This window comes from Gouania willdenowi, chromosome 10, assembly GCF_900634775.1.
Source record: "Gouania willdenowi chromosome 10, fGouWil2.1, whole genome shotgun sequence".
Taxonomy (NCBI): Eukaryota; Metazoa; Chordata; class Actinopteri; order Blenniiformes; family Gobiesocidae; genus Gouania; species Gouania willdenowi.
Genome location: NC_041053.1, coordinates 22,202,815 through 22,224,598, shown reverse-complemented (window position 1 = coordinate 22,224,598; position 21,784 = coordinate 22,202,815). Strand labels below are relative to the sequence as shown.

General features: G+C 38.4%; 1 protein-coding gene across 3 annotated transcripts in view; it reads left to right on the top strand.

Annotated features, from left to right (window-relative positions):
• The window catches only part of pdlim7 (PDZ and LIM domain 7), a 43,527-nt gene extending 25,537 nt beyond the window's left edge, over window positions 1–17,990 (top strand). For all 3 annotated transcript variants that reach the window (XM_028460231.1, XM_028460229.1, XM_028460230.1), the window contains 6 exons: window positions 10,938–10,990; window positions 11,179–11,413; window positions 11,816–11,996; window positions 12,700–12,820; window positions 16,569–16,684; window positions 16,991–17,990. In XM_028460231.1, coding sequence (XP_028316032.1) covers window positions 10,938–10,990; window positions 11,179–11,413; window positions 11,816–11,996; window positions 12,700–12,820; window positions 16,569–16,684; window positions 16,991–17,077 — 793 coding nt within the window. In that variant the 3' untranslated portion in view covers window positions 17,078–17,990. The remainder of the gene's footprint in view (window positions 1–10,937; window positions 10,991–11,178; window positions 11,414–11,815; window positions 11,997–12,699; window positions 12,821–16,568; window positions 16,685–16,990) is intronic.
• The last annotated feature ends 3,794 nt before the right edge of the window (window positions 17,991–21,784 follow it).

Genomic DNA, 21,784 nt, shown 5'->3' with positions numbered 1-21,784 from the left:
CCATAGGAAGAAAATCTGTCTCCATGTAGATGTTCTGCGCTTAAATAAGGAATAAAGTTTAATAAGAAAGAATTATGTGCTGTTAAATGTTCTCACATACTTTTACAATATACCACATCTCACCAGTGACGTGCAGTGAGGTTCGTGGCTGGTGAGGCACTGACGTCAGATTTACAAATATATGAACCCATTATAGAGTAGCTTAAATTCACCATTTCATTGGCAGCTTGCACATTGACTACTGGTTCTGTTTTATATCAACAAAATTCAAAATGAAATAGATATGGAGTTGAGAATACTGCCCTGAACTGGTTCAAAAATTAATTAATAGAGAACAATATGTGTCACTGAATAGTTATTATTCCATAAATTCCAGAATTTTACATGGGGAGCCTCAGGGCTCTATCTTGGGCCCTTTATTATTTCTAATATATAAATGATTTACGCACATCTTGCAAATATTTTCTTCCTATATTATTTGCTGATGACACTACTCTTATATTAACTCACATTGATTTTAATCAGTTGATTTAATGTGCAAATTATAAGCTATCATCAATCTCTTTATGGTTTCAACTTAATAAATTAACACTTAGCATAAAGAAATGTAACTACATGGTTTTTAGCAATATAAACACATCTAATCCGGAACGACAAGCAAAATTATACATTAATGTGTTTGCAGTTTTGCAAGTTAATGCCACAACATTTTGGGGACTAATAGTTGATGAAAAACTGAATTGATCAAATCACATAGACCTCAATTGCAAAAGAACCACAAAGATGACTGAAATATTATGAAAAGTGTGCCCTTTAATTCATTCCTCTGCTTATTTAACTTTATACTACAGTTTTTTATTTCCTTATCTAAATTATTGCAATATGGTCTGGGCAGCATTTTTTTTTACATTTACTTCAAATATACAATCATACCATACAAGACACAGTAATGACAATAACATTTCACTATATCTACCCTTTGCCCATGCATCACATCATCAATTTAACATATCCTATAGAGGCCCTGTGCTCTGGAATAGTTTACATCCCCCGATAAGATTTATATCGTTCTACTCACTCTTTAAAAGGCAGTTAAAAAAACATCTTATCCATCCATAAATCTTCCTACACTACACCAAATTACTTCTTGTATTTCTTTTTTTATCTTCAAATAATATTTTGTTTAATATTTTTATTTGTCTTTTGATATTAATATTTGTGAACTTTGTTTATATATTAGTTTTCCACGTATATCAAAGATTAATTGTGCATTGTTCCATGTGATTTTATGTTTGTTTTTTAGACTTTATTGTTTGTGTTTATTGAAAGGGGTGGATCTCTTGTACAAGCCCTTTGGGCTTCATTCCCTCCTTGAACCTTAAATGTTTTTTTTTATGTGTGCTAAATAAATAAATGAATTAAAATTAAACATTAGTACACACACACACATTTGGCTATGGAAGAAGATTATATTCATAGCTCCTCAAAGAAAGAGCACATTTGCGCTGCAACCTCATTGTTTTCTTAATTTGCCATTGCAATTCCACAAGTCATACTCAATAAAAATAAAACTGCGGTGTATTCATCGTTTTACCTTTACTTATAAATGAAGTCCATTCGCCCAGAGCTGTTTAGAGAGAGAGTAGCAACAACGGAAGTTCGAAATAGACTCAAATAGTTCCGGTATCCAATTCGAATCCATTGATTCCGAGTGACATAACTGGGATTTTAGGTAAGTTGTCGTCAATAACTGCATTGATTTACAATATTTATACAGTACACCATCATATGCTACTAATGTGTTATAATCAATAACAATTAGTTAATAATGCACATGTTAATGGGTTTAGATATGCTGATAATAATAATAATATCCAGTATGATTATTTAAACGTCTTACCGTTCAAAAGTGCATCACAAACGGTTTACTCCGCTCTAGCTCCTTTGGGATGCAATAGTCAACTACTCACTTCTGGAACTATTGTGAGGCTCCATCAACCGCCATTGCTGTAAAAAACGAACTATTGGAGTGAACGGAGTTGTCGCTACTTCTCTCTAAACGGCTCTGCATTCGCCTTGCCTTCTGGACAAAAATATCCGTGACTTTGTTGTAAAAGTCCTCCTTCTCTTCTTTAGTTTTTTGCCGGGGATGAAAGTCTTCCTTGGTCTTGACTTTCTTGGGCTCATTAGCCTCAAGCTCTGTGACACAGTCCTCCTTCAGTTAAGGCAAAGGTACCGGCTGCCTCATCTGCTTTTTCAGTGTGGTTTCATGTCAACAAGAGCAAATATGTAATAATCACGTGAAGTACATGACCTATTCCACGGAAAGTGAGGACGTATAATGAGTGTCTACAAACATTACATTGGTGACAAACACTTAGAAAGCAAAAGACATACGCTCACCCAGTTAGTGAGGGATTGCGCAATTTGAGATGAGGCCTCATCTCCCGCCGAGAAAATGTAGCAAATTCAGCGATTTTGATCATAAAAATGATTTAAATGTTTTGGAATCATACAGAAATTACATTTATTGCACAGATCAGTGGAAAAATATTTATATTTATTTGATTTGATTATTCATTTTTTTTTTTACTCTGCCTCCCCTGACTGCACATCTCTGCATCTTACCTAGCATCAGTTAGTTAAACTAATCTATTGCTGAATGATGTGTGCATGCATTTTTACATCTATCCTCAGAAACATTGCATCACTTTCTGCCTTTTCTGTTTGACCTTTTCATTCCTTTGTCACTTTATACATATTTAATCATTTCCTGCTCTTTGCTGCTCTTGATTTTCATTCTGATGTCTCTTCCCTTTTTTGTCTACCTCTGTTTCATGTCCGTTTTGCTTGCGGTCAGAGAAAAGTTCCTCACTGAGATTCAGAGTCCCCGTTATGCCCGTCTGAGGGACTGGCACCACGACAGGTCTGCCCGTGCCCTCAATATCAAATCCTGAGCAAGGTCCCAGACGCCCTGGCACACAGAGCCAAGCCAGGGGCCGCTAGCGATAGCCACAACGGAACGACTACGCGACAAAGACCACGAAGATAGCTGACTGTCTGATGGCAGCTCAAACAAATTTACCATTCATGCTGATGGGCTGAAAAAAGAAGTTTCAGGGAACTAAAGCAAAGTACAACAAAAGTAGAGGATGATCTCCTTTTGAATTTCTGAAATATTGTTGACGACACACTTGACCAACGTGTGTTTGATCCGACTTTCAAAGTCACTTGGCCTTATTTGGAGGAAACGGAAGGGTAGAGGGGAAAAGGAGGTCTCAGCAGGGGATCACTGTTTGTTACTACTCTGACTGTGAAGTTCAGACCTTTCTTTCATCTCTGTCTCTCACTGTAGCTCTGCCTGTTTGAATGTTGGTGGCTGTCACCCTTCAGGTTTTTCATTCTTAATTCTCTCATCTTGTACGCTTATCCAACCAATTGAAAAAAGGAAGACAAATCTGTATTTCTGCTGTCATCAATATTAGATAAGACATAAAAATCTGAAAAAAGCAGCTCTGGCTTCCTTCTTTCTGTGTTTCCTTACTTTCTTGTATTCATATAGTGTTTGTATAGAGAAAGTGATAACTATCTATTCCATTCTCTCTGTATCCAAGTCTCCTCGACTGCCTTTATTTGAGTTTTAAGTCATTGTGCAAAAGCAGGGTTTTCTTTGCTGTGTATGCAGCTCTACATTAACAGTGAGTCTGTTTAAAGATCAGGGTTCAGGGCCTACTTGTATTGCCCCAGAGAGAAAATTGTTATGCAGTGAGGCATATAAAAACAATTGAGCACATAATGTGAACTGTGAGGAAATGCAGCCTTTGCACTCACTTAAAATAGGAATATCGAGGGAATGTTTAAAATGTTATAAAAGTCTGACATTATCATATTCATACTTCAGCTGAAAAGTTAGTGCAGTGTATTGCATGACCTTGTGTGCACGTACAAAAACGAAGGACAAGGCTTTAAATCACTGTCAGAATGTAATTGGAATTTTGGAGAACAGTGAGATACATTAAGAAAATATATATTGACAACAAAGACAACATTGTACTTTTAGTTGCAGTGTGAGTAAGAGTTGACCATTTATAATGCTGTAATACTCAAGCAAGTCATGTTAATGTTACAAAAATGAATAATGTATCTACCTCATTTTAAATGTATGGCTTTTTCACAAGCTCAGTGCTCATTCACATTGATGAAGGTAAAGGAGACAATGAAAAGGTGTATTTATGACCTAAACTACAAATTTTAGTATGCTCCCTACTTATTAACAAAATACCCCAAGAAGTTTGTTGGTAAGTCTGTTTGGAAAAACTTGCATTAATGTTTTCTATAGTGTTGAGGACAGACTGAAATCATATCAATATGAACTTTAACCAAGATCCACATACTGTGCATGAAATTCGTCTATCTTCTGTACCTGCTCATACTGCTGCATACTATAGCCTATTCAAACCCACTCAGGGTGGAAGACTGGGCTAAAGTGTGGACGTCTCTCGCTCATATGTTGCAGAGCTCGCACAGAGAAGCAGGGCAAGGCACATTTAATGCTTACGTACTTATAGTTTTCACATATAAGTACCAGTCTGTTTCAATAGTAACATACCCGCTTGCACTCAGGCTTGGTGAAAGCAGCTGATGGACTGCTTTGGGACAGGCGTGTCATGGCAGATGAAAATGTTTGATTGCAAAATCAAAGATTACAGCACTATTTCCTGATGAATTTTGGGGTCCCAAGGAATAAAAAAATAAGGAAACTCTGAAACTGAAGTATTTTACTGTTGGCAGCTACAGTATATACACTATTGAGGCATCTTTGAGACAATGCTAGGATCATACGAGTCTAACATATCACTGATTGATTCTGTACCAAACCATTTCAGAGATTTATAAACAAGCAGCAGAACTTTAAAATCTGTTCTATATAAGGTTGACTGGGAGCCAGTGTAAAGACCTCTGGTTTTCACTCTGGAGATGTTCTTTAGGTGATAGAAGTTTTGGACTTCGTCTTCAGCTTTTAAAAGATTGAGCCTCAATAATAAGCAGTCCTCTTTTTCCTGTTACCAAAGACAATGGCCTCCATCTCGTCATGATCATTTGAAGAAGGCTTGAACTCATTTAGCAGTTAACCTTTCCTAAGCAGTTACACAACACCTCAGTTTTATCAAACTCCAAAATGGAAATCCGCTCTACCTGACTATAAATCAAGACATGGAAAGTCTAATTTTTACTCCAGGTAATTGCGTCCATTTAAAGGAAACGTTGTGTCGATGACAGTATATTTCTCTATGTGTCTGACTTTTCTATAGATATTTTCCAAACTCCTCATTAGCGAGCAGAGTCGGGTTTTGTTGCAACTACTCCAAGGGAATTAAAAAACAATGGAATAGTACAAAACACAAATCTTCGATAGGAAAAATTTGACACATGCTGTCTGTAAAAGGTTGTTCCATACTTCTATATTTTTCATATCTCAGGAGAACAGGGAATGAGAAATTCAGAGCTCCACTTCCCCATGGATCTTACCTTATCTTAACTTTTATGACTAAAAATGAAAATGTGAAATACACAGAGCACAGTTAGGCACTGCTCATCTCATGTAGAAAATTGACCATAAAATTGTCCTTTTTCAACAACAAACAGCAATAGCAAAACAATCATAATAACAACCTAAAAAGCTGTAAAATCCACTACAATTAGTAAATAGAAATACAATTAAAATATGAGAGATTCATCTGCATTATGGCACACAGAATTAAAAAGTTTGTAGAATTTCAGTTCTTGTTACTGATGTTTATGTTGCAACAGAATAGAAGGTGAAAAACCCAATCTCTCTGAGCAAATGGGAATGGTTTTGATTGTCTAATTTTTGCAGACTGTATTTTAGCTAACATTAGATCAATCAATCAGCCAATCTTTTATTTGTATAGCGCCAAATCATAACCAATGATATCTCAAGACACTTTACAGTAGAGCAGTCTTAAGGACGGACTCTTCATTTTATGGATACACACATATGCATATATACTATTAGGTATCTGTCGGCGACCCTTCCATCCCACAAGTCGTTTTTGCTTAGAGACCCCCTTTCTGAATTATTTGTATTTTAATTATCAATGTTGTATTTAAAATATCACCACAGGGATGCAGACCAATTACATTTTAAGAATATGCGTGTGTTACAACACATCATTCAGGCCTGAACAGCCTGTAGAAAGGCAGCATCTCTCTTCCTTGGTAAGTGACAACTTCGCATGACATTTTTAGTGTTGAGATCAGACAGAGCTGCATCACCTTCTCCTCCTCCACTGGATGCAGTGTGGCAGTCGGTTCTTGCTCCCAGAAAAATCAAGACCCGCTCCTTTCCTTTGCCAGATGCTGAACTGCCAACAAATTCTACTTCGTGCCTCATTGCTGAGGCTGAAACATCCCACAGGAGAGTAAGCTTAAAGAAACCCTGAGGTGAATATATAATCTGGAAGAGCACACAGCGAGAAGAAATGAAATGTAGGAAAGACGAAAAGAAAATCCTGTCAACGCAATCCATGATGCAGAAATTGTGCACCTGCACCACATAGGGAAGGAGGAAGCAGGTTGAATACAGAGAAAATGTTCCTGTGTCACTAAGCCAATGCCAGATGGTTTCATCAAAATTACACCTACGTCTCTCATCATGTAGGAAAGCAGCAAAAGACGCTTCTGTGATTTGTGTGAGACGTGCTCTGTTGGCCGGTTGCCACGGAGAGCAGCCCACCCGGGGTGCTCTCGCTGTTTAGGAGGATAGTTTGTGAAGTGTTTGTGGGATCTCACACTGTCGGTGTGTGCTGACCCAGAGTCTGTGTGTCAAGCAGACTTTAACATGGTCTGCCCTTTGTATAACCTGGCTGCCAGAGATGCTTTTTAACCTCACATCTTTACACTCTTGACTTGTTTTTGTCTTTCTGGGTTTAGAAAGTACTTGTTTAAAAAGTAACACCACCTCAAGCTTCAATACTTTGAGTTGAGTTTGCAAAAGTAGGCATTGGTTTTCTCTTTGCATATTGTTTTGTCTCAAAAAATAGCCTAAACTCATCACAGGAAGGGGATTGTCTGACTCTGGTTAGCCCTGTGATGGACTTAAAATATGTCAAGGTGTACCGTAAACTGGGTAAGTTTGGTTTAAGACTGGTTCTTCTTCTGGTATACTGCTAATATTACAGTATTTTATAATATTTTTTTCTTTCTCTCTCTAAATCGCTTGCAGCTGGGAGTCTGTGACCTGTGCTTCCTTGCGCTGGTTTGTTTGGAGGCAAACAGTGTAATTGATGTGCAAACTTGACCTTGTTGGTGCACTGGGCTGAGATTACCTCATTCCTCATTTCTTTTAAAGTTTTTGAAAATGAGAAGATATTTCATCAGCTTTCATTAGTGTATTGTAAATTGAGCAGTTGATGATGTAAACAAGGTACCCACCTGAGGCGGTGTTGTACTTTTTTCTCAAGATAATGTGTCTCCAGAGCTTGCCGCCTTCGCTCTGAGGTTGTTTTCCATCTCAGTGATGGTTTGAAGATTTTCTAAATATATAGTTACGTTGCTGTGGGTAAGAACACTTTGAAATGTTGGAAAAAAAACTTTTTATTTCAACACTTCTCATGTTGAAATGCTTGAAGCAAAACTCTTCCACATCCCAGTCTGACAGCTTTAGCTTGTCTGATGAGTTTCTTTCACTTTGCCAGTGAATGATGCCAATCATACAGTGTGTATGCTCAGGTTTCTTATTGTTCTCATTACTGCTAAAGTAAAGACTGAATGCACCAACTTTTCTTATAGTTTTACAACTGAATTATTATGCTGTGTTTGTTTAGCTGTCTGGCTACTATTGACAATAAAATGTAATTTTTTTATTTTTTTTTTACTTGTCTGCACATGCTGTCAAAGGTCAACACCACAGGAAGTGCAATCACGAGACAGCAATGCATATTTTGTTATTGCAATAAAATACATTGATTTATTTTATTGCTTAATTGTGACCATCACCAGCCCTCCCTAAGGAAGGGTAAGAAATCTTTTATTATGGGGAGGATATAAAAAGGGAGAGCAGTGTTACACCTAATTGTAGGGGGAGGGGAAAGGGAGCAGGGAGGAGAGACTCAAGGCAGGAAATAGAAAAGGTGGGGAAGAATAGACTGTTTTGCAGTGAGGGTGAGATGTGAGGTTGTAGAATATATTGTACTTATTATGTTGTGTAATCCAGCCAGTATGGTGACAAGTGTGAAGCTTAGCTATAATGGTGGTGGCTGTGAACAGGGGGAATGAGTGAATGGTAGTACCTAAAGCAAGTATTTGGGATTAACGTGTCTAAGGTTAAGCCCAGTATGAGTTTTATCCCACATCCCATCGTATTCCAGTATATGTGCAAAAAAAAAAAAAACGCTACTGCAAGCCCAGGAACTGCCCTGGGCCCGCAGATGCAGCCAGGCCAGCAGAAAGAGCGGAGGCCAGGGAGCCCCAGGCAACCCCCCGCGGCCGAGCAACCCACCAGATGCCCCCAAGATCCCAGGCCGAGAGGCAGCCACCGCCCCCCACACACAAAAAAAAAAAAAAAGACAAAATGTAATGGGTATAGTATGTGGAAACAAGATTTATTTTTTAATTTTTTTAATCCTGCAGCAGTTTGTTCACTTAATGCGTTCGGTGGCAAAATTCAGAGTAAAAGTTTATCTAGGCGCACAACAGGATTTACTCTGGACACATTTTACCGATGTAATATTTACAAATATAAGTCTCAATATGAATGTAAATTAACATAAATTATTACCATACTAAACTGTTATATCCACACTACGATCAGTTATAGTGCATCAAAAGCAGTATTTCCTGTCACTTTGGAGCAGATCAGTAAGTGCGCTATCAACACAAACCAAGTTAAATCAAGGTGTTAAAAATGATCCGCTGTCTGAAATAAGTGTTTCAACAAAAAGAAATCACAATGATGATTTCACAATATATAGGCAGGCAAAATGCATTCCAGTTTTGATAATCGCATTTAAAAAAATCATTGATAACACTTTATTTGATACATATAATGGCCGAGAGTATGTCAGAGGATAAGAGTGAGAGAGAGGGACAGAGAGAACAGATGAACTATAAGTACAGTTGTTGTCCCTTTAAACAGATTTCCTCCTAGGCAGTGTTAATTTTGTGGACAATATGTTTTCGTCATTAATTTTGTCACGAATATACTTTTGCAGATGAAAACTAAAAACTAGTTAATAAAGGACGAGACGAAAATAGCGCGACAAGCTTATAATATATCCAGGTCTGTTAAAACAGAGCAGTCTTTTCCGTGTCAAGTCGCCATGTTTGTTTTGATACTGCTTTGCGCTGGGTATATATGACGTTTTTTCATGTTTGGCTCTCATTGGCATGACCAACTCTGGGGCGACGAAGTGAGCAGAGACTGCCACATCACCAGACCCAATTTCTTACAAAAAGTTTACTTATTGCACTATTTTGTTTGAATTATTATTGGAGAAATATACAATTTTAAACTTGACAGTCTGTTTGTGTTAATCAGTACTACTTTTGTATTGAAATAGTGACAGAGTTGTGTTTTACATATTACATATACACACATGAATTACAGTAGGTTTAGTTTGTTTCCTACACCAGCGGTAAAAAATTGTCTAGTAAATCTGATATTTATTTAGTCGACTAAAATTGCTTGGTGTTTTTAGACGACTAAAAGAGTTTTGGTGAAAAGACTAAGACTAAAACTGAATTTAAATTTCTTGTCAAAATGAACACTGCTCCTAGGACTAAGAGACAAAGGCAGCTCCTCTGTTCACCCAAAAGGTGGCGTCACAGGCCATGTTGTTCTTGGTCCAGAGAGTTCACATAGGTCATGAATGGTGAGTGACGATTTATGACAGGAATAGACTGAGAGTCTGGTAACTGGAGGACTTTGCATATTTAGTTCTGAGTGAGTTTTTTAAAGGTTTGTTTCCACGGTTTATGGAGAAACAAATTCCTCCGCCCAATCTGACCCTTAGTGACAGAATTTCCTCCTGTAGTCTGGAAATGTTTTATGGGAGCCTTCACAATGCTGCAACCTTTTTACCTTGGGACTAGCTTTTCAACTGAAAACTGGCCTGGAACTTCTTTATTTATTAACATTGGTCTAACTAATGGATTATACTGGTTTTGATTTGTTAATGATTACTTAATCAAGTCTTTATTGGACTTTTCACAATACATTTATTTATCATTACAAAGTCTATGTGAACCAGGCATCATTATATTATAATTATTATTATTTAACATCCTAGTTATATTTGGTGATTTACTTCTGGTCGGAAATCAGTAGGTATATTTTTGTACTGTTGACATATTTAAAACACCCATAGCTCATACTTTTATTGTTGTTTTTTTAATGTATTGTGTGTTTTATGTGGCTGCAAACCACACAGTGCAGCTATGAGACAAAATAATGGAAATATGATCTTGTCAAAGTCTTTCTAGTTGCGTAATAATGTTTATTATTGTGAGACCTTTGAGAAAGGAATGCTCATGCAAGGTCAACTGTTCTTATCACAAACTTCTAAAATACTAAATACACAAAAGCAGAGTGATTCAGTATTGCCAGAATCAATGATCTTTTTTTTTACTGTTTAAGCGTGTAATTATTTACAAAGGTGTTGTGCTTCTCTACTCAGAGGTCAATGTATTCACGCTCACTTGTGTGAAAACTAATTCTCCTAAATGGAAATTATAAAGACCTAATCTAGAGATATCCTAAAACCAAACAGGTGTTTAGTAATGAGGTAACTATAGGCTATGGTTACCAATATCTACATGGTGATTCTCACTAAGAAGTAACCATGGTTACAGTGTGTATGTGTGTTAAATTGTGAGTTGTGTGTATCTTTTGTTAATTAGCCTGTTTCCTCCCACAGCCTTGAGCCAACTCCCTCACCTGCCAAGACCCAAGCAGCAGATAAACCAGATGGTGAGTTTTCACCCCCGCTGCCACCAAAACAACCTTCTTAGTAGCATCTAAGAGCAATTGTGCTTATAGAGTCTTGGTATTTGCTGTCGACACTTGAGGTTTTGTGACACACTTGTAGTCAGTAAAACTGACATTTTTCCATCAAACTTAAACATTTTACCAGGGATCACCTTGCTTTTCTGTAACAGCCTCTAAAACAGCAGCTGCTGGTTCCACCTCTAGCGGTCGACCTCCATGGGTCACTGACCCAAACTTTGCGGAGCGCTTCCGCCCAGATAAGACCAGCCTGGTTGTGACCCAACACCAGCAGCCGGTGCAGCCGACGCCCATGCAGAACCGCAGCTCCATTCTGCAGGCAGCGCAGCACACACCTGAGGATAGTGGAAGGACCCCAGTATGTGGCGCATGCAACAAAATAATCAGGTGAATCCATGCTGTCAAAATGATTTATTCAATTAAAATATTGTGCTGTCACTGTTGGCTGCCTTCATATTTCTGTTAGATGGGACACATTATTTAACTTGGTTAAAATGCACCACGACAGAATGCATGTCTGCAGCAGAAAGAAGCTAGTCAGCAGAATTTACAGACTTTGGAGGCATCTTGTTATCTTTAAAGACAGACCTGACATTTCCTGACACTTCACTGATAGTGGGGAAATTGTAGTTCTTATTCTGGTTGCAAATGCCAAAAAAAGAGCTATGATCCTATTATAAAGTTCAAAGGACAGAAACACATCAGCCCTCTCAGTTGCTTTCCAAGAGTTTCCTCAACATTATGCATGTATCGGTGCTTTGATGTGATATTTATGTATGTGTTTTGCAGGGGTCGGTACCTTGTTGCATTGGGACGTTCTTGGCACCCCGAAGAATTTACCTGTTCACAGTGCAAGGCATTTCTGGAGGAGGGAGGCTTCTTTGAGGAAAGGGGATCTGTCTACTGTACCAAGTGCCACGATAACCGATATGCTCCCAACTGTGCCAAGTGCAAAAAGAAGATCACAGGGGTAAGAGCTGTTTGAATATGTTGAGCAAAATCAACAAGAGGGGAAACACGAGGGAGAATTTCTATTGATGTTGGCCCAGAGATGGAGATTCTGTATGAGACATGAGTGCAGTCAGCCAGCTGAAGCAGAAATATAGATTAAACTAGGCAAACTGCATTTTCTAAAGAAAATGCAAGTGAAGAGGCATAAGCAGTCAGTATAAATCCTTGGAGTCAGTATAGCCCCTCGGAACCAGTATAACTCTTCAGAGTCAGTATATCCCTCAGTCCAATCCCTTGGAATGATAATAAACCCTCGAAGTCAATAAAACCCCTCAGAGTCAGTATAACCCTTAGGGGTCAGAATTACCCCTCGGAGTCAGTATTTTTGATATAATAAACTGTATTAAAATAATGACTAACAGCAAGGGGATTTGTGGGGTTGATATAAATTGTATAAAAAATTATGTAATTGTCCCAAAAGGTTTAAATGGGAAATTTACTTTATTTGATTTTACCAATTAATCAATGACCGTTAAACTTACGAAAACCCCAGAACATAGCAGCAGTGTCAGTGTTCTGTATGCTGGTTTTGGATTGGTAAAATCAGACTAAATTTGGGGTTTATCGGACAAAACTATGTTCTATAATAATAATAAAGTACACAGAAAACAATAGTGAGGGTGCTATACATCTTGACTAAAAACATTTTTCCTTCTTCTTAGGAAATTATGCATGCCCTGAAGATGACCTACCATGTTCAGTGTTTCAAGTGTGCCGCCTGTAAGAATCCAATCAGGAATCAAGCTTTTTACATGGAGGAAGGTGAACCCTACTGTGAGAGAGGTGAGGATCAACTAAGAGCAGCCCTAAGTATCAGTGTAGCCATGGAAGTCAATAAGTCTGCACTGGCCTGCAGTAGTTAGATACATTCAGAACAAATACTTGTTATAAACGTCTGTTAGTGGGAGGTGTGTAAAGACTCAAACTCTGTCGCTGTCATTTAAAAAATTTTTTTTTAGTGAAAAGTTCAAATTCAATTCAACTTTATTTATATAGTGCAAATCACAACAAAGTTGCCTCAAATTGGTCCCAAGAGCCAATGAAAACAAGAAGGTGGGATCAAGGAATTGTTGTTTCTGTAGCAGTTGACTGCACAGACGGCAGCAGTGAGCCCATTGATTTCCAAGGTGGTTTACTACAGATAGCATACATATAATGAATGGACTCAAACGGTTGGAAAAACTAGCACAGTCCTCTGAAAACTGCCTGTTTAATGTTTTACTGAATAAATATAACGTCTGTTCATTCGCCTCAAATTACTTTTTGCCAATGAAACACACTTAAAAAGAGCCTGAAGGATGGAAAACCGTCCAACCTGGCCCCTTGTCTTCTACTGTGAGTTTTATATGTGTTTGGCAAACAACAAATTCATGCAGTTTTGCCACCAGCTGGTATGTTTGTCTACTCTGTCCTCACAAGGGTTCAATATGTTGCATTGGCTTTAGTTGGTTTGGTAAATCAAGTGTTTAGGGTTCAGGCATAGCTGTGAAGTGTGCTTTGCAGTCTTTCTGCTAGTCTGAACTTCTAGTCTGTTCAAAATTCATAAGGATAGCAAGTTTTTAAAGCTGGGAACATAAAACCTCATCTGCTTTTTCACATAACAAACAATATTTTAAATGACGCCTGTGCCTCTATCATGACTATTCAGTGTTGGTTCCCAAAGGTTTATATTGTACTTTATATTTATGAGCATTAGAGTGAGAATACATGTGTGTAGTTTGCCTGCACTGTTAACAAATGCATTAAGAGAGTAAACCTCTGCCAAGCACCAGATATTGTTTTTACCAGATATTGGCTGTGATCTAGCTCAGTGATCCTGATCATGGTACAATGATCATTCACACTAATTAAATTAATTAAAGAACCAACCCAACATAACTGAGTTAAGTAACTTAATTTCGCAACTTAATTTCATAAAGATCGGCGAATTACAAACAGAGATATACATTTTATACATTTTGCCAATAATGACAGACGGGGAAATTTTTATTTTTGAAACAATCTAGAATCATAATATTGATCCCCTCCAAAATTTAATGGAATCCTCCATTGCATAAAGTGTGTCTTTGGGTAAAATTGAAGTACTTTTGATGTAGTCCTAACAGACAAACTAGAAAGCGCTCAGCCCTCCACCATATCAATCCCCTATTGCATTATCACCTAAACGTTAGATCCATGATATTGATCCAGATCATCCCCAAAATCTAACCACTTGTTCCTCATCTCGTTTTGAACATTTGCTGAAAATGTCATCACAATGTATCCATTAGTTTTTTTATTTAGCCTGATCCCAGACAAGCAAAACATAACCTCCTTAGCAGAGGTAATAATGAAGTGTTAGGGTTTATTTGTACTGTGCGCCCTCTATTGGAGATGGTTATATCTTATGTAGATGTCAGACGGGGTGTTGGTAAAACATACACATTTTTATTCCTGTAAAACAATTGCAGTAACTAACAGAATAAAAACGCAAGAACTTTTCAAACACTGTGACTCAATAGTTAGCATTGCTGCCTATGAATAGCAGCTTATGTTTACTCTGTGATAAACTGGTGTGTGAGCTGGTAAACCAAATAAGCATGTACAGAAGATGTGCACCTTTGCTTTCTGCTGGATGCTTATCATGTTCTCCAAATAAAGAACATTCAGAATCACATAATAATAACCCAGAGAAAGGCCTGTTTTAATCAAAAGTAAAATTTGCAGCCTCACTCAAAGCCCAGATGGTGTTTAGAATTGATGTTAGAGCAGACAATCAGAAACACTGACAGAAGGAAAACCTTGTTAGAAATCTGAGTGTGTAGATTAGTTCCAGCACCAACTGAGAGCGTCTCAGCTGCAGTAACTTGGTGCACAGATCAAGCCTTGCATATTTATTCCAAATCTGTATTGGCCCAAAGTACACGGATGAACAGAGAGGAACTGACGCGCTGCCATGCTGCATTAAGTTTGTGAATGGGTTGTTTCTGACAAACAATGTTTGATGTTTTTACTTGAAATGAGGGCAGTTAAGGTTACAGCTGAAGCTGAAGCTCCACTACGGAAAAGTGGAGACACTGGTTAACTTGGAGTGCCTTTTGTGATAAATGCGTTGCCTTTGAAGAAGCTTCCCTCTGCTGCAAAGCCATCCCTTCACTTTTATATGAATGGCTTTCATCATTTCTAATCAAGTTGAATGTAAAAGTGTTGTTGAAGTTTGGCTGTGGGCTTTGGCTTAGCCCTGCACATTCTTGGCAGCGACCCCAGTCAATCATAAAGTGTGATGTGTTGATCTGCGTTAATCTATTTAGCTCCAGTTTTCTTCATACAATTCTGTATTGGCTTTTATGGACGGTGCATGCTTTCTGGTGTTACGCTTTAAATGATTTAGCTGTGCAGCCGCCTGCCTCGGACATGGATTGCTGCAGCTGTTTTTTTTTTATCAGAACCTGAGTGCTCCTATTCAGAATAATGCCTTTAGCTCTGATAAACATTCTGCTGCCTCAGCACTTTTCAGGGTTTTGTACAGCTCTTACCCACTCACTCTTGAGAAGCAGCATTATAACCTGACACTTTCCCCCAGAGTCCTTCCCAATGAAAGAGGCTGACAAATCCAGTCAAGTATCTGGAGCCGTTTTTCCCGCGTCCTAATCCCTGCTGCACACCCTCATGTACACTATAATGTAAACACTCAGAATGCTGAATACACAGCAGCAAAGCAAGGCATCCAAATATTGTCGTCTGTCTTTTTAGCGCTAAGAGACATTACATGTAAATAGTTGGGAGCAGGGTTGGGGTCAATTACATTTTTTAGTTACAATTACGTTTTCAATTACCCAATTCAATAATAATAATAATTCAATTATGATTACAGTGATCAGCATTTTTTTCCAATTACAATTAATTTACAATAATTTTTTTATCCTCAGAAAGTCAATTACAATTACGTTTTCAATTACTAAAGTTCATTTACAATTAAGAACAAGCTGAGGCTGAAATAATTAACCTAATAAAATTTAACCTTCCTCTTGTGTTAGCATCTATTATGATAATGGGTCCTAAATCAGCTGTAAAATAAACTAAAAACAAATCATCTAATTTCTTTCCTGTCTATTGGTACATTGTTGGGCTTCCTAATCAATGAAAATATAGATTTTAGTATTTTTGGTGTGGGCATCTGAGCCTTTTTTGTGTCATTATACCCCTCAATTTAATTTTTTTTTTAAATGTTAAAATGTGGGAAAGCTTTATGAAACATATTTTGATATGTTTTACCTCCATATGTGTAGAACTGTAACATGGTTTTCCAGATTTGTATTAAATTAGAATTGACAATTTTTGTAGAATTCTCAAGAATTCTTAAGAAAAAACCCAACAAATCCACATGAACATGCATCAGCTACAGTGGAGAGAAACAACTCCCTTTTAGCAGGAAGAAATCTGCAATTACATGATAATTATTTGACCCCAACCCTGGTTGGGAGGCTGTGGCCTTGAACCCTCTTGATTGTTAACTTACATTATTTGTCACCTGTTTATTTTTTGTCCACAGACTATGAGAAGATGTTTGGCACCAAATGCCACGGCTGTGACTTTAAGATTGATGCCGGCGATCGGTTTCTCGAGGCCTTGGGCTACAGCTGGCACGATACCTGCTTCGTCTGTGCTGTAAGTCACTTTGATCAATAGCAATTCTGATGTTTTCTTCTGGCCCCCAAATTCTGTAAGCGTCCCAACACCCTTGACCTCAAAAACCCTTCTCCCTCTCAGCTGCACTCTGCCTTTGTCTCCATCGCTCCCTGTGGCTACCTCAGGTTGAGAATATTTAAAGACGATTCAGACAAGCGTTTTCTTGTGTTTGCTTTCAGATTTCTTTCCAACACTGTGAATGTACTTTGGCAATATTGAACTCAGGTAGCAGATCTGCACCGATCTCCCAATCCCACTCTTGTCTGTTTTCTTTTATCTTTAAAGCTTTGTCAAATCAACTTGGAGGGGAAGACGTTTTACTCGAAGAAGGATAAACCTCTGTGCAAGGGCCATGCTTTTGCTCCGGTGTGATAGGACCAGTTCATTCCACCCAAGAAAAGAGCCTTTTCCTCTGTTTCCCATCTTCTGACACATATGAACCCAGTCTGTTGCAATCCTTCCTTCCCTCACACACACACACACACACACACACACACACACACACACACACGCACTTAAACGCAGTCTTGTCTCTGTCCTGCAGACTGTTTTCGAGGCTTAGCTCTAGCTTCACAAAGTGTCACTTTACTGCACTGTGAGAACGGTTCGGACGCCACTGCCTGTAATACTACATGCTGTGTTGCATAACTGGAAGTAATCAACAAACTTTTTTCACATCTTATGTTTAACTGAAACGTTTGAAGTAAAATAAGGGCCCAGTAGTTCCTCTGGATTCAGTCATGGCTGCAGAGCAAACCTCTCTCCTCACTCGTTTTTCTCCTTCACAAATCGTGAAGTATCACATTTTAATTCTGTGTCTTCCAGGTCAGAGAATTCATTGAGTGCTTAATAATCTCACATCTTTTAATCGATGTCCCCCTTCACCTGAGGTGGTCCCCTTCATTAACCCTTATAGCAGTGCCATTTAATGTAATATGAGGCAGTCGAGCAGAAAATGGTGTTTCTGCTTCAATCAGAGCAGTTTTAACTGAGTCCTGTAGAAAGTCTTAACTCATTCACTTTTATATTTTTTTTTATGATAGAGAACTTGGGACTATTTTTATATTTTACATTTTTACCAGAAAGGGATTTGCTTTAATTATGAAACATTCAAACTAAAAATATTTAATAGATTTTTCCAATGTATTACTCCGATATTACTTTCAAGCCATTGTTGAAAATGTATTTATACTGCTAAAAACTGGCCCGTAAGTGTTGTTTTTATAGCTGCTGAAAGTTACAAATAAAGTTATTTAGCATTGGAATTTGCTGATGCAGGAAACTGTGCTGCTGTGTTTTTCTTTAAGGGTTTGCATCCTCGCAATGTGTCTCTGTAGAAATGGCACAGTGTCAGTGATCCAGATTTACATCTGGCTAGTATTGCACATTAAAATTTCAATACTGGAATCTTAATATTGCTGATGTTAAAAATACTTTACAAAAATTTAATGTCAGGAAAGGCATGCAGAGTTTTCCCTCTCTGGAAAGTATTTTATGTGTCTTTACTTTATTTAACAATATTTCTGAGAATTTGGTACATCTACCTATCTACCTTTCTACATATAAAAGCAAGAAAGGTCTGTGTGCATGTGTGTTTGTGGAGCGAATATCTCCCGACACGGTGTCTCTTTGACCTGAAACTTTGTCAAAGGCTTCCACATATCGTGTGCATGTGTCATTTTAGACTTATTTTGTGATTTCAAAAACATTTATTTTAATTTTATTTCTCCCCGACGGCACATTGATGTTTGCCCAAGAACTGAAACCTATTCAGCTTTTGACCTCAGTGTGAGGGGGCGCTAGCGCACCATCTATATCTATTTTACTGCACAGGTCCACTACAGTGCGTGCCAGAGCCAATCACAGTGGCGAACTACAGTCACATGTGCAGTCAGAGCCAATCGCTGCACACACAGCCAAGTAAACATGGACTGCAGGCACACGAGTAAGATAGTTTAAGGTTCTTTCACAAGTTTTGAGCTCCAGTGGACTTCTCTTTTGAGGAAACACACTTTTTAATGGTTCATTATTTGGTGATTATTTTTCAAAACGTTTATTTTCATGTTAGTTTGACCGTTTGCTGTTTAGACCGCACGGACGGGACCTGAAGTTATTGGCGGGCAATGGCCATGGCTGTGTTGAAAGTGAAAAATGCGAATTTCTCCGTGGGTACGGCATTATAAATGCTGATATTTTCACCATGTGCTATATACGCACACAGAGCCGTTGAGAGAGAGAGTTGCGACAACGGAAGAGTTCCCAGAAGCTTGAAATAGTTCCCGTGGGTCCGTTTTTTGTTTTTTAATATATACACATGCATTTCAACAACCTGTAACAGAGTATGCGCGTGTGAGAGCGAATCCACGGATGAGATGGAGAGAGTCTCACACTAACACACACGTATGTAGAATCCTTTTTAGGACTTTGTTCATTTTTTAATGCCAACTTGTAAGCACACACGTTTATTTATTTTTTTTCAAACAATTTAATTGAATTACATCCACACATTCTGAGTTTCAAATACTGTATCAGCATGTGTTATGTTTTTGCCCCAAGATAGATTGATAACCTTCCCTGCTGTAGCACATACTATTAGGTTTGTATTTGTTATTTTGATATTCATGGGAATGTAAAATCCATGCATTACTTGCCTATGGAGTATAATATTTAAATAGAATAATGCAATTGAGATTTCCTTAACTCAAACAATTCAATAAAACAAATCAAACAGCAGCAGTGGGTATAAAACAAATGTGGGTCAATACGGTGTCATGTGTCCTTGATCATTAATAACAGCACCAACATATGTTTATTTAATACAACAGCATCCCTTCAGTCACACACAGTAGGTCCTCGGTCCAAACGCAGAGAAATGGAATGACATCAGGACACATGTAACATTAACAAAAACTTTATATATTTGATAAAAAAACTGATATTCTGGTCGTATTGAGTTCTAGCAGCAGCACGATGTGCACAGACAGTCAGCCTTAACAGCATCTATGTAAGTAAGTAAGTGATCTTTATTTATTGAACGCTTTTCACAGGTAAAAAGCACAAAGTGCTGTACAAACATTTCAGTATCATCTCGTCTAAAGAGTGTCTCATGATAAACACACAGACAGCCTTAAAAGTATCTATAATGATAAACATATCTGTTAGGAAGCAAAAGCTCCCTCACAAAAAATAATAATAATATCTTTTTCATGTATAAATCAAACATGTATTTTGCAAGAGGAAATATTGTGTTTAATATAATTTGTTAAATTCTTGTTTTATTGTAATTATAAAGGGTTCAGTTTTGATTAAAAAATGACAGGCAGAGATTGAGGAGGAGGAGCCTCAGGCCTATAAGGCTGAGCAGGAAGTGAAGGTAAGAGAAGAAAGCCAAAATGGCTCCTGCAGCATGCCTGGAGTGGAGATCTTTGAGCAGGTCTGAGATGAACACTTTGTTGGATTGTTTGTTTTTGAAAGATTCTCTTCTTTTTCCTTTTCGAAGAACAAATGCTGTTGTTTTGGACTGAAAACAGAAAATAAATTGACTGATTTTTGGAACCTGAATTGCTCACAGTGTTTTTGTCCTAATCTTGCCATGACACAACCCCTTTGCCTTGTAACAATTGGTGTCAGAAGTGGGATCGTTTGGGACGCCTTTGAGAAGCTGCTGAATAAACTGGACGAATGGCAAGCAGAGGATGGGGGAGACCATGAGTGACAAGAAGAGGTCCACTGGCAGACATGGAGGACGGCCATGTGGAGGGAGCCTGGGCCACCACCTGAAGGAGCCATGGCTGCAGAGAAAGATCTACAACCGGTGGTGAGGCCGAAAGTGACTTCAAATGCTACTGTGAGTCAAGAATCTTTTGATCCTCAATTAAGCATTTTTGAGGAAATGATAGTTTATGCGAAACTCTAAAAAGACTGAGGCAATACTTTTTGAGCAAATTAAGCAACTGAGAAGTGAGAGGATGCCGAGGTATTTGCCTGAGATGGATGATGAACATTATGAACAGGCTGTTCAGAAAGACAATCCTATTTCTTTTCGTCTTCCAAGAAATAAAACTGCACAGCCATCAACTTGGCAGCATTCCCCTCCTGAAGGCTCAAACGGGTGGAGCACTTCATGTGACAGAGCCCAGAATGCCTGATATCAAGGAAGGTGAAGATCCTGAGAGTTTTTTTGAGGTTTGAATGTATAGCCAGAACATGGGGTTGGAGACACAGAGTGGGCTGCTAGAGCTGTCATTCTGTTAACTGGAAAAGCTCTTGAGGCTTATGCTGCAATAGATGAAGATAAATCAGACTCTAATGAAGAAATATAAACTGCTGTGCTAATGAAATTTAATGTTACAGAAGAGACATATAGACAGCGTTTCAGGAACATCAACGTGCCAGTTGGAGAGAATGTTCGAGAGACCTACAGCCGCCTTAAAGGACTGTATGGAAGATGGATACGGCCGGATATTCGCAGCAAAGAGGAAATTGGGGACCCTATCATCATGGAGCAGTATCTTCGGGTACTCTCTCCTAACATCCGCACCTGGGTGAAAGAAAACAACCCACAGACGGGAGGACGCTGCAGCGCTGGCAGAGCATTACAGTGCAGTACACAGGGCTCCTGTGAGGTCGAGAGGAACTGTGGTGGGGACAAGATTTGCTGAAGGCAAAACTCACAGACCGCCTCATATGGACAATGTGGATGCTACAGGTGGTGAGAAACCAGCTCATTCAAATGTAAAGTTTAATTTTGTGTTATTGTCCACAGCCAGGACATAAAGCTTCAGTGTGTCCTCTAAGGAAGGCGAAGGTTGTTGAAATGTGCAGCATACCTCGATCTGATAACAAGAATGATGATTGTATGCCTCATGAACATGTAGTGGGTGTCGCCATTAATGGGAATTTGGTAAAAGACTTAGTAGACACAGGAAGTTCACAAACCCTTGTCAAGTCGTCAGTGCTTCAGAACATCCTACCAGACTATAACCGAGTTGTGAATATAACCTGTGTTCATGGATGGAGAAAAGATTATCCAACTGCAGATGTAACTATTGAAGTTGAAAGTCAAGCCTTTATGTTAAC